The sequence below is a fragment of the Rhincodon typus genome, chromosome 7 (assembly GCF_021869965.1).
Source record: "Rhincodon typus isolate 14 chromosome 7, sRhiTyp1.1, whole genome shotgun sequence".
NCBI classification, from domain to species: domain Eukaryota; kingdom Metazoa; phylum Chordata; class Chondrichthyes; order Orectolobiformes; family Rhincodontidae; genus Rhincodon; species Rhincodon typus.
The window spans coordinates 89,357,803-89,370,238 of NC_063338.1; the positions used below are offsets into that span (position 1 = coordinate 89,357,803).

General features: G+C 42.8%; 1 protein-coding gene across 1 annotated transcript in view; it reads right to left on the reverse strand.

The window, feature by feature from the left end:
* Positions 1-12,436, reverse strand: part of LOC109922190 (myc box-dependent-interacting protein 1-like) — a 77,830-nt gene that overhangs the window by 30,533 nt on the left and 34,861 nt on the right. Inside the window, exons 5-6 of the mRNA XM_048599258.1 lie at positions 11,317-11,404; positions 6,990-7,150 (exon numbers count right to left, since the gene is read on the reverse strand). Of these exons, the coding sequence (XP_048455215.1) occupies positions 6,990-7,150; positions 11,317-11,404 (249 nt within the window). The remainder of the gene's footprint in view (positions 1-6,989; positions 7,151-11,316; positions 11,405-12,436) is intronic.

A 12,436-nucleotide genomic window follows, 5' to 3' on the forward strand; every position in this document is an offset into this window, starting at 1 on the left:
GGAGGAAGGTATAGGGGAGATGTCAGAGGTAGGTTCTTCACACAGAGTGGTGGGTGTGTGGAAAGCACTGTTGGCAGTGGTAGTGGAGTCAGATACTTTAGAGACTTTTAAGCGACTCTTGGATAGGCACACGGAGGATAGTAAAATGTAGGATATGCAGGGTAGATTGATCTTAGTAGGATAAGAAGTCGGCACAACATCGTGGGCTGAAGGGCATGCTCTATATTCTATGTACACCCTGGTCATGATGTCCTACACCCTGTTCCATCAGGCAGAAGATACGAAGCCTGAACACACGCACAAGCAGGTTCAGGAACAGTTTCTTCTCGGCCATTATCAGACTGATGAATGGACTCTCTAGCCTCAAATAATGCTGATCTTGCCTAGTGCACGCCCTGTACAACATAGACTTAGACAGAGGCATACAGGTTAAGTCTTTTTGATCTGTACATCCTTTGCTTACTAAAATCTGCCTGAACCACTCGTAAACAAAGCCTTCCACTGTATTTCTGCATGGGTGACAATAAATAAGTCAATCAACTTTGATCCCTTTAGCCACAAGGGCCATGTCCAGCTCCCTCTTGAACGTATCTAATGAACTAACTGCAACGGCTTCCTGTGGGAGGGAATTCCACAGGTTCACAACGCAGAAGAAATTCTTCCTCATCTCAGTCCTGAATGGCTTACCCATTATTCTTAGACTGTGATCCCTAGTTCTGGACTTCCCCAATATCAGGAACATTCTTTCCACATCTGGCCTGTCCAGTTCCATCAAGATTTTATATGATTCTATGAGATCCCCCTCATTCTTCTAAATTACACTGAATACAAGCCCAGTTGATCCAGTCTTTCCTCATAGGTCAGTCCTGCCATCCTGGGAATCTGTCTGGTGAACCTTCACTGGACTCCCTCAGTAGCAAGAATGTCCTTCCTCAGACTAAAAAACCAAAACTGCACACAATACTCAAGATGTGGCCCCACCAACAGCCTGATATAACTGCAGCAAAACATCCTTACTTCAATAGTCAACTCCTCTTGCTACGAAGAAGAGCCTGCCACTAGCTTTCCTCACTGCCTGCTGTACCTGCATGCCAACCTTCAGCGACTGTTCCACCATGGCACCCAAGTCTCATTACACCTCACCTTTTCCTGAACTAACACCATTCAGATAATAATTTACCTTCCTGTTTGTGACCAAAGTGGTTAAGAACATAAGAACATAACAATCAGGAGGAGTAGGCCACCTGGTCCCTCGAGCCTGCCCTGCCATTTAATAAGATCATGGCTGATCCTTCCAAGACTCAGCTCCACTTTCTCGCCCACTCACCATAACCCTTAATTCCTTTACTGTTCAAAAATTTATCCAGCCTTGCCTTAAAAACATTCAGCGAGGTAGCTTCAACTGCTTCACTGGGCAGGGAATTCCACAGATTCACAACCCTTTGGGTGAAGAAGTTCCTCCTGACCTCAGTCCTACATCTGCTTCCTTTTATTTTGAGGCGATGCCCTCTAGTCCTAGTTTCACCTGCTAGCGAAAACAACCTCCCTGCATCCACCTTATCTGTTCCCTTCATAATCTTATATGTTTCTATAAGATCTCCCCTCATTCTTCTGAATTCCAATGAGTATAATCCCAGTCTACTCAGTCTCTCCTCATAATCCAACCCTTTCAACTCTGGAATCAACCGAGTGAATCTCCTATGCACCCCCTCCAGTGCTAGTATCTCTCTTCTCAAGTAAGGAGACCAAAACTGCACACAGTACTCCAGGTGTGGCCCCACCAGGACCCTGTACAGCTGCAGCATCGCCTCCCTGTTTTTAAACTCCATCCCTCGAGCAATGGCAGACAAAATTCCATTTGCCTTTTTAATTACCTGCTGCACCTGCAGTCCTACTTTTAGCGATTCATGCACAAGGACACCCAAGTCCCTCTGCACAGCAGCGTGCTGCAATTTTTTACTATTTAAAACGTAGCCCATTTTGCTGTCATTCCTACCAAAATGGATGACCTCACACTTATCAACATTGCACTCCATCTGCCAGACCTTTGCCCACTCACTTAGACTATCTATATCCCTCTGCAGACTTTGTCTTCTGCACACTTTGCTCTACCACTCATCTTAGTGTCATCTGCAAATTTTGACACACCACACTTAGTCCCCAACTCCAAATCATCTACGTAAATTGTAAACAATTGCGGTCCCAACACTGATTCCTGAGGCACACCACTAGCCACTGACCGCCAACCAGAAAAACACCCATTTACCCCCACTTCTGAAGGGTCTAGGCCCGAAACTTCAGCCTTCCTGCTCCTCTGATGCTGCTGGGACTGCTGTGTTCATCCAGCTCTACACCTTGTTATCTCATTTACCCCTACTCTTTGCTTTCTACTGGTCAACGAATCCTCTATCCATGTCAATATATTACCTGTAATACCGTGGAACTTTATCTTATGTAGCAGCCTTTGGTGTGGCACCTTGTCAAATGCCTTCTCGAAATCCAGATACACCACATCCACAGGTTCCCCATTGTCTACCATGCAAGTAGTGTCCTCAAAGAATTCCACCAAATTAGTTAACCATGACCTACCCTTCATGAACCCATGCTGGGTGTTCCCAATGAGACAATTTATATCCAGATGTCTTGCTATTTCTTCCTTAATGATAGATTCAAGCATTTTCCCCACTACCGAAGTTAAACTAACTGGTCTATAGTTAGAGATAGTAGGAACTGCAGATGCTGGAGAATCCGAGACAACAAGGTGCAGGGCTGGATGAACACAGCAGGCCAAGCAGCATCATAGGAGCAGAGAGGCTGACGTTTCGGGCCTAGACCCTACCTGCTTTTTGTCTACTTCCTTTTTTAAACAGTGGCGTCACATTGGCTGTTTTGTAATCTGCGGGAACCACCCCAGAGTCCAGTGAATTTTGGTAAATAATTACTAGTCCATTTGCTATTTCCCCCATCACCTCCTTTAGTACCCTGGGATGCATTTCATCAGGGCCAGGAGACTTGTCTACCTTTAGCCCCATTAGCTTGCCCAGCACTGCCTCCTTAGGGATAATGATAGTTTCTAGGTCCTCGCCTGCTATAACCTTCTTGCCATTAGTTTTCGGCATGTTATTTGTGTCTTCTACTGTGAAGACCGACATGAAATAACTGTTTAGTGTCTCGGCTATTTCCTCATTCCCAGTTATTAAATTGGCCTTCTCATCCTCTAAAGGACCAATGTTTACCTTCGCCACTCTTTTACGATTTACATATTTATAGAAACTTTTGCTTCCTGTTTTTATATTCTGAGCTAGTTTACTCTCATAATCTATCTTACTTTTTTTGTGGCTTTCTTTTGGCCTTTAAAGATTTTGCAGTCTACTAATTTCCCACTACTCTTTGCTTTTCCGTGTTTTTTTTTTCAATCTGATACTTTCCTTTATTTCCTTAGACATTCATGGCTGGCTCTCTTTTCCTACAGTTTTTTCTTATCACTGGAATATACTTCTGCTGAGCACTGTGAAAAGTTGTTTAGAAAGTCCTCCACTGTTCCTCAATTGACCCACCATAAAGTTCTTGCTCCCATTCTACCTTAGCTAACTCCTCCCTCATTCCTTCATAGTCTCCTTTGTTTAAGCACAGGACATAGGTACTGTATTTAATCTTCTCATGCTCCATCTGTATTTTAAATTCGACCATACTGTGATCGCTCCTTCCGAGAGGATCCTTAACTGTGAGATCATTAATTAATCCTGTCTCATTACACAGGACTAGATCTAGAATAGCTTGCTCCCTCGTAGGTTCCATTACATATTGTTCAAGGAAATTATCGTGGATGCATTCTATGAACCCCCCCTCAAGGCTGCCATGACCGATCTGGTTTGACCAATCGATATGTAGATTAAAATCCCCCATGATAATTGCTGTACCATTTTTACATGCATTAGCTATTTCTATGTTTATTGCCTGCCCCACCACAATGTCACTATTTGGTGGCCTATAGACCACACCTATCAGTGACTTCTTCTCCCTGCTATTCCTAATTTCCACCCGAATGGATTCAACGTTTTGTTCAGTAGGACCTATATCATCTCTCGCTACCGCCCTGATATCATCCTTAAAAATCAGAGCAACACCACCTTCCTTACCTTCCTGTCTGTCCTGCCCAACAGTTTGACACACCTGGATATTTAACTCCCAGTCATGACCATCCTGTAACGGCCACCAAATCATACCCATTTGCCATGATTTGCGCCGTCAACTCATTCACCCTGTTTCGAACGCTCTGAGCATTCAGATGAAGTGCCCTTATGCCAGTTTTTGCACCTTCTTTTTGGGTCCTATTACCTCCATTACTAACAGCTCTTGAGTTCTCCTTCCCTTTAACTTTTTTGCTAATTTTCAATGGAGTTGAAGCTTCCTCGTCACCTGCTAACCTGCTGCTTTGCCTTACATTAATTGTTATTCTCCCTCGACACTCACTTCTCCCTTCCCCCCTACTTACTAGTTTAAAGTCCTATTAACCACCCTATTTACCGTTTTTGCCAGAACATTGGACCGGCCCTGTTCAGGTGGAGTCCAGCAGTACAGATCCCTCCTGTCCCAGAACTGATGCCAGTGCCCCATGAAAAGGAAACCCTCTTTCCCACACCACACTTTTAGCCACGTGTTTACTTCCCTGATCCTCGCCTCCCTGTGCCAATTTGCACGTGGCTCGGGCAGCAATCCAGAGATTATGACCCTTGAAGACCTGTTTTTTAATTTTGTTCCTAGCTTTTCATAATCCCGAAACAGGTCTTTTTTCCTAGTCCTGCCTATGTTGTTAGCGCCTACGTGGACCACAACAATTGGATCCTCCCCCTCCCTCTCTAGTATCCTCTCAAGCCGGTCAGAGATGTCTCGCACCCTGGCACCGGGCAGGCAACACACCACGCGGGATTCTCTATCCTGCTCGCAAAGGATACTGTCTATCCCCCGATGATGGAATCCCCTACAACTACAATCTGTCTTTTTGCTTCCCCCTCTTCAATGGCCTCCTGGACCATGGTGCCATGGTCAGTTGACTCATCCTTCCTGCAGCCCTGTTCCTCATCCACGCAGGGAGCAAGTGCCTCATACCTGTGGGACAATGTCGAGGGCTACGGCTCCTGTGTTCCTGTCTGCAGGGTCCCTCTACCTGCCTCTCTCGCAGTCACACACTGCTGTCCCTGCCCACCGATCGAATTAACATTAGTTAATCTACCAGGTGTGACTGCCTCCTGGAACACAGCATCCAGGTATTTCTCCCCTGCCCGGATGTGCCGCAGTGTTTGGAGTTCGGATTCCAGCTCGTCAATTTTGAGCCGGAGCTCCTCACGCAGCCAGCACTTGCTGCAGATGTGGTCACTGCCGTTCTCAATGGGATCAGCTAGCTCCCACATCATACCACTACAATACATCACCTGGCCTGCCATCTCCACTTAGTTAATTATTTAATATTAGTTTTTTTTTAGTTTTGCAGTGTTTTCTGCACCAGTAAGTTTACTCTGTTATATACTCAAACAGACTCCAGCTTCGCCTTCCGACCCGCTCCCAGAGGATTTGGCATCTGGGTACCACCCCGAAAGATAACAGAGATGACGAAACAAAAATGCAAATAGCTTACCTGCTCACCACACTTAGTCGTTATTATTAGGTTACAGGAGGTGGAAAGGGGGGAGACACTATGCGTGTAGTGTCTCGGGTATTAGTTAACTCCCAAATTTAGTGGGTGGAAGCTTACCTTCCCAGGCTGCCCTCGCACTTTCTCCCGGACTCCCGCCGCTGAAATAACTGAAAGCCTCACATTTATATACCTCACATAACCTCATATTTATCCACATTGGTTGAGTGTGCAAATACTTGGCAAATGCAACATAGTCTGTCCAAGTCACACTGCAACCTCTTAGCATCCTCCTCACAGCACACACTGCCACCCAGCTTAGCGGCATCTGCAAATTTGGAGTTATGGCATTCAACTCCCTTGTCCAAATCATTAATGTACATTGTGAACAGCTGGAGTCCCAGCACTAAACACTGCAGCACCACACTAGTCACTGTCTGCCACTCTGAATGTGGGATAGAGCTGTATCTTAAGTGGCAAAGCCTGTTAACTAGTTTTGAGCCACACCATGCCTGCAGCACCTCAGTAAATTGTCCAAGTAGGTTAATTACTTAAAGTCAAAGTAGTTCTTCTTCTGACACCACCAGTTTCTTGGGTAGTCTGATTTGACAGTGTACTTGCATCATTCAGTGCAGCATTAGTTTATCATCATGCTATACACTAGATAAGATGGAATAAAATCAAACATTGAAATATTTCAGTCAGCGTCTCCTGAATTTTACACAGAATCTCATCAGATGAGCCCTATTCCCAAAAAGTGGCTTAGAAGATTACTACTAACTCTGATGACAGCACATTTATGACAGAAAACTAAGTAGCATATATTTTTGTTGGCATACAGAGTCAGCAAACATCTGAAGAATGCGCAAGACAGTAACTGGATATGCACTAACCAGTTTAAACCAAATCCTCCACGCTTTGTACCATGGTGAGCCGAGTTTAGATAAGTTCTCACATAGCTGTTACAAAAATTCAAAGGCAAACCATTCCAAGCTCTAGTATTCCAGAATACTCCCAATCACTAATATATATCCAGAGTGTACAGCAAATCCTTGCTTTCCAGGGGGGGTATAGGAAACAGATGTCCCAAAGGTAACATAAAAGCATGGATAGCACTATAATAGAAATCCACTTGCTCCTGAGAGACTGTGTGCAATCCATTAGGAGCTCAATAAGGGAAAGAGATCAAACTGGCGTGGGGAGGTGACCTCGCAAATACACAGATCAATGGGAAGGGAGTCCATGTAGAAGGAGGTGACAGTGTAAATGTGCAAAAGAATAAACAATATTCTTTGATTGAAGAATATAGATCACAAGACAGCATGCTACCAGAAAGACAACTGATGAACTACATTACCTGGGATGGTGACTTTGGTATAGAAGGGACATGTGGTGCAGGAGAAGTTGAAGCTACATGATTGTCATCCTTTGTCACAGGACTGCTGGGAGGAGACTCATACTCTGGTGGTGAGGCAGACTTCTCTACTTTCACTAAGGCTCTGTGGGAATAACGCACAACTCATTAACATTGTTGAATAAATTGATTAAAGTTCATAATTTAGTGTTTAGAAGTATTTAATAGGATAAGCCACCCTCAAAAAAAAAACATTTTTCAACGTTTCAGGACATCAATATATTTATGTTTAGACTATTTCTCTCAACTACTCCATGCAGTGCTGAGTTCCATTTCTTACCATCTTCGGGTAAAGAAGTTCCGCAAATTATTTACTGGATCAATTAACAATTACAACATTTTCTGAGGGGAAGTTGGGGTCAGTTACCTCAGTTGCCTGAATGGCACGTTTGCAACACAGTAACACCAGCATTGGTTCAATTGCTAAAGTGGTTGAAATTACCACAAAAGGATTTTCCTTTTCAACTTCTCTTACTTGAGACTTGGTGACCCTCAGGTTAAACCACCACAAGTCTCTCTTTATTGACAGAGCAGCCCCATGATCCAGTAGAACTACAGTGACTGTACCATTACCTTTGACATCTAATGAACACCAATTCACTCACTTATGTAGAAATGACCACATTAAATAACTTGCATTTATACATCACCATTAATGCAGTACCTCACCTTGTTACAGTTCTTGGAGATCGCAATCTGACACCAAATCACACAAGAAGTTAGAATAAGCAACCAAGCACACAAGAGAGACATACCTTACTGACAATTGCTTAAAATTTTCAAACAGAATTACGATGTACTTATATTCAGAGTAAAGTTGCTTGGCTGATGCTCCAGTGCAGTACTGATGGAGTTTTGCATTGTTGAATATGCCATTTTTCAAGTGAGATATTAAACTGAGCATCTCTGCCTTCTCTTTCCTTCCAACATCCTATGGAAATACCCAAGGTCCAGATCCAACAGCAATGTGCCTTTCTATCTCAAAAATCTCACCAAGGTTCTTCACAAGAATGAATATCAAGGCTAAAACTGGCATAAAGCCAAGGAGAAGGATGTCCAATTGATTATCAAAAATCTTCCACTTTGACCAATCTTGAGAAATGTAGACACCTAACATTTCAACAACAATTCTTTTTGGAGGAAACAACAGCCAATTTGCACACACCATGCTCCAACAAATGACAATGTGATAATAACTGGATAATCTGTTTCAGTGAGGTACAATGGGAAATAACTATTGGCCAGGGCACAGGAGAATTCCCCAGGTACTGCAAAGAATGCTGCAAAAGCTTTTACATGCACCCAAAAGGTTAGAGGGAGCGTTAGTATCACATCTCATCTGAAAGACAGCATCTCCAGCAGTGCAGGCCTGACGGAGTGCTGCACAGTAATTCCAGATTTTATACTGAAATCCCGAGATCCCCAAGCTCACTGAGTCAACAACACTATTCACTGAGTCATAGTTGACATGAGGTAGAAAGGCAGGGAGATTAATGAAAGGCATTTCAGAGTTTTACAGTCTACTTTGAAGGCATAAGAAACTGATGATATATGAGGAGGTCAGAGTTGGAGGTGTGCAAAATGAGCATTAATGGGCTGCAGAAGGTAAAGGACAGGAGGGGGAAGAGAAAACCGAGTCTTCAATTCTGTTGTCAGTTTACAGGAGCTAGAATGTGGGCAGCCCTGACTCTTTCCATAGCCATTGCACTACTACAAGAACACTTCAGAGCAGATGCAAGAATTCGCCTGAAAAACCAGGTCCACTATTAAAGTCGTCTAAACAGTTAACACTAGTTAAAAGCCACCCAAGATCCAAAATAAAAATTAACATACTTAATGCCTTTTGAACTGAGCAGTAGAAAGTTATTAAACCCAATTAAAGGTATTTTTTTCTAAATAACAGCTATTCATCACAAGTCACTATCCTTAATAAATGTTCACAGGACTTGTACTAGACAAGTACCAGCGTGGTTTAAAAACCAGATATTGGAAGAAATAATCAAATGGACTAAAACTCAGTTGTCTAGAACTTTCACTACTCTCACCAGCTAACCTCTAAACTGGAGGGCATCCAAAACTGGTTTACCAAGTTCCATTCACCCAGCATCCCTGCATTTACTGATTATACAGTGGTTCAATTTAGAAATTCTTATCCTCGTTTTCAAATCCCTTCATGGTCTGGCCTCGCCATATGTATAAATTTATCCCATTCTACAACTCTCAGATATATGTGCTTCTCTAATCCTGGCCTGAAGCACTGGGGTGGAAGGAAACACTTTTCACATCAAGATGCTCAAAGGCATCTTAAATCTACTTGATACACTTTAAGGAGAAATTCACAATCGTTAAGCAGGAAACAACAGCAAATTTGCACACGGCAAACTCCTACAAAAACAATAAAAAGAATTTAAAACAAGATGTTGGTTACAGGATAAACGTTGGCACGGACATCTTCTGAATGCGAACTAAACTAAAATATTGAAAGGAGGACCAAGCTTGGCAGAGTCACAAAGAGAGCGCAAGAGCACACAAGCACTGAATCAGTCTCTTTAGAAAGAAACTGCTGTATGAATCTCAAATGAAATCAATAAAAACTGTTGACACACTTGCTCATGTGGATAGTCACCAGAATTGTTCTTAACCCAACTTCTGACCACACCCAATTTGAAAGCAGAATTCGTCAAAGCCCAGTACTCTTAAAAAGGATTTCCATGAATGCAATGACAAGTTCACTGCAAGTTTAGTGCACAGAACTACTAAAAAGTTGGTCTGTGTCAACATTTGCAGTAGAATAAAGTGGTTTGACAACAACAGGAACAACCATTGATTTGTTATCCTATTATGCAATGAGAAAACAAACAAAAAAAATTTGTAACATTCCACTGTGCAGCCTCAGGAAGTCTGTTTGACAGCTAAAAGAGTGTGATTGCTGTTATAATACAATAGAATACAGCACAGAAAATTAAGCCTTCAGCCCACCAAGCCTGCGCCGATTCCTAATCCTCATTTAGACCAGCTACTTATTGCCTATACGCAGTTTCTATCCCTCTGTTCACTTCCTGCTCATGTGTCTATTAAGATAGACATTAAACATTGCTGATGTGCCTGCTTCCACCACCTCCATTGGCAGTGCATTCCAGACACCTCATCATCCTCAAAAATTTTCTGCACACTTTTACCCCCCCTTCTCACCTGGAGTTTGTGCCCTCTTGTAGCTGACCTTTCCACCCTGGGGCAAAATAACCTCTGTCTATCCACACTATATATGCATCTTAATTTTGTAGACCGTTATCAGGTCGTCCCTCAGCCTCCTTCTTTCCAGTGAAAATAATTGCACTTATCCAACCTCCCCTCATAACTAAAACCCTCCAGACTAGTCAACATCCTGGCAAGCCTTCTCTGCACCCTCTCCAAACCATCCATGTCCTTCTGTAGTGTAGCGACCAGAACTGCACGCAATATTTCAAATGTGGACTAACTAAAGTTTTATACAGCTATAATACAACTTGCCAACTTTTATATTCGATGCCCTGGCCGATGAAGGCAAGCATGCTGTGCGCCTGCTTGACCACCATATCCACCTATATTGCCATATTCAGGAATCTGTGGACCTGTGCGCCCAGATCCCTCTAAGTCAATGCTAAAGGATTCTGCCATTTATTGTTTAATTCACACCTCAATTTTATCTTCCAAAATGCATCACCTCACATTTGTCCAGATTGAACTCCATCTGCCATTTAAATGCAGAAAACAGCAAGCAATCCATGTACAGCAATTTCTCACGCAATGAAAAAAACGACCTGATAAATTTTTTTTGTTCTGTTGATTGAGAAACAATTACCAAAGAAACACTGAAAAAAAATCCTCGTTCTTCTTTAAAATACAGTTATGGCATCTTTTATATTCATCCAAGAGGGCTTGGTCCATTATTTCATCTGAAAGACTACACCTGAGACAAGGCAGCACGTCTCCAGTACTGCACGAGAGGATGAGCCGAGAATGTGTGCTCATATCTCCAGGACAGCACTCAAAAATCAAGATCAACTTGGAGAGGACGACATTGAGGGGAAACGTTAAAACACCGTTACAGGCTAGTTGAAAAGTGACTGCTGCTTCCCTGGCCCTCCCTCTACCGTCCACTTTACATTAATACAGACACAAGAGAATGCTGGAAGGAATTACACAGCAAACCTAAAATATCCATCAAGATTTCTATTCTAGGAAAAAGGAGGAAAAGAAAGTCAATCCACACCAGTCAGCTAACTCCTACTAAAACCACCATAATCTTCAGCCCAAACCTTTGAGCAGACCAGCGACTGGTTTTCTTCACTTTGACGGACTTGCTTCTTGCAAATCTTCTGGATGCAGGAAAGGAGACAGTATGAAAGTAACTGCTCAAAACTAATGAATGTCCAAATGTTTTCAGTGACATAATGTTGCATTTAGTCCAAATACTTTTGAGCCTTCCCAGTACATCTCCTTCAACACTTCAAGCCAACTTGTGCAACCTTATTAACAGCAAGATTTGGCTTGTATATTAAAAGAGACACATAGGAAACCTGCACAGGTGGTGGCCGTTCGGCCCCAAAAGCCTGGTTTGCTATCCAACTAGATCACAGTTGATCTTCTGTCCCTGTGTAATTATCTTGCATTTTTCCCATACCCCTGCAAAATTTTACTCTACGACTGAGACTCCATACCCTTTGGGCAGAAAATTCCAAAGATTCCTAATCTCAAGTGCAGTCTTTCAGATGAAGTAACGGAGCAGCAGCACGGGCTGCGAGCCCCAGGGAGAAAGTCCTGGAACTTACCTTGCAGCAGCCGAGTACTGGTACAGAGAAGAATGGAGGCTTGGACCAGAGTGGGGACAGTGGCTGGACTGGGGATTGGTGCAGGCAGTCAGACCACGTGCAGAGGTCCTGCACTGAGTTGCTACAATGTAATGTTTAGTTGAAATCTTTCACCTCAGTGTAACATCAATCCTTTAACGATGTCTTATTTCTCAAATTTATTTTAAAACCTCTAAAGTAATGCAACTACTTTTTATTTGTCTGTTGTATACAAGATTTGTACCTAGGTACTTGTACCTAAATGGCGCCATAAGAGGCAGTCATTGTAAAAGCTTTTCACTGTACTTCTACAATGGAGTAGATGTGACAATAAAGGATATTCTATTCTATACCCTCATGGTTAAATTACTAACCAGTCCTAAATTGCCTACTCTTTTTCAAGACTCTCTCTCTCCCCCACCCCCGCTAGTTCTGAATCATACCAATCACAAGAAACATCCTTTTTATATTCACTCAGTCAAGCTATGCAAGCAGATTTTTATTCTTCATGAAAAGGAACACTCTAGGGAATAAAGACCCCATTTTCAAACGTCTTCTAAA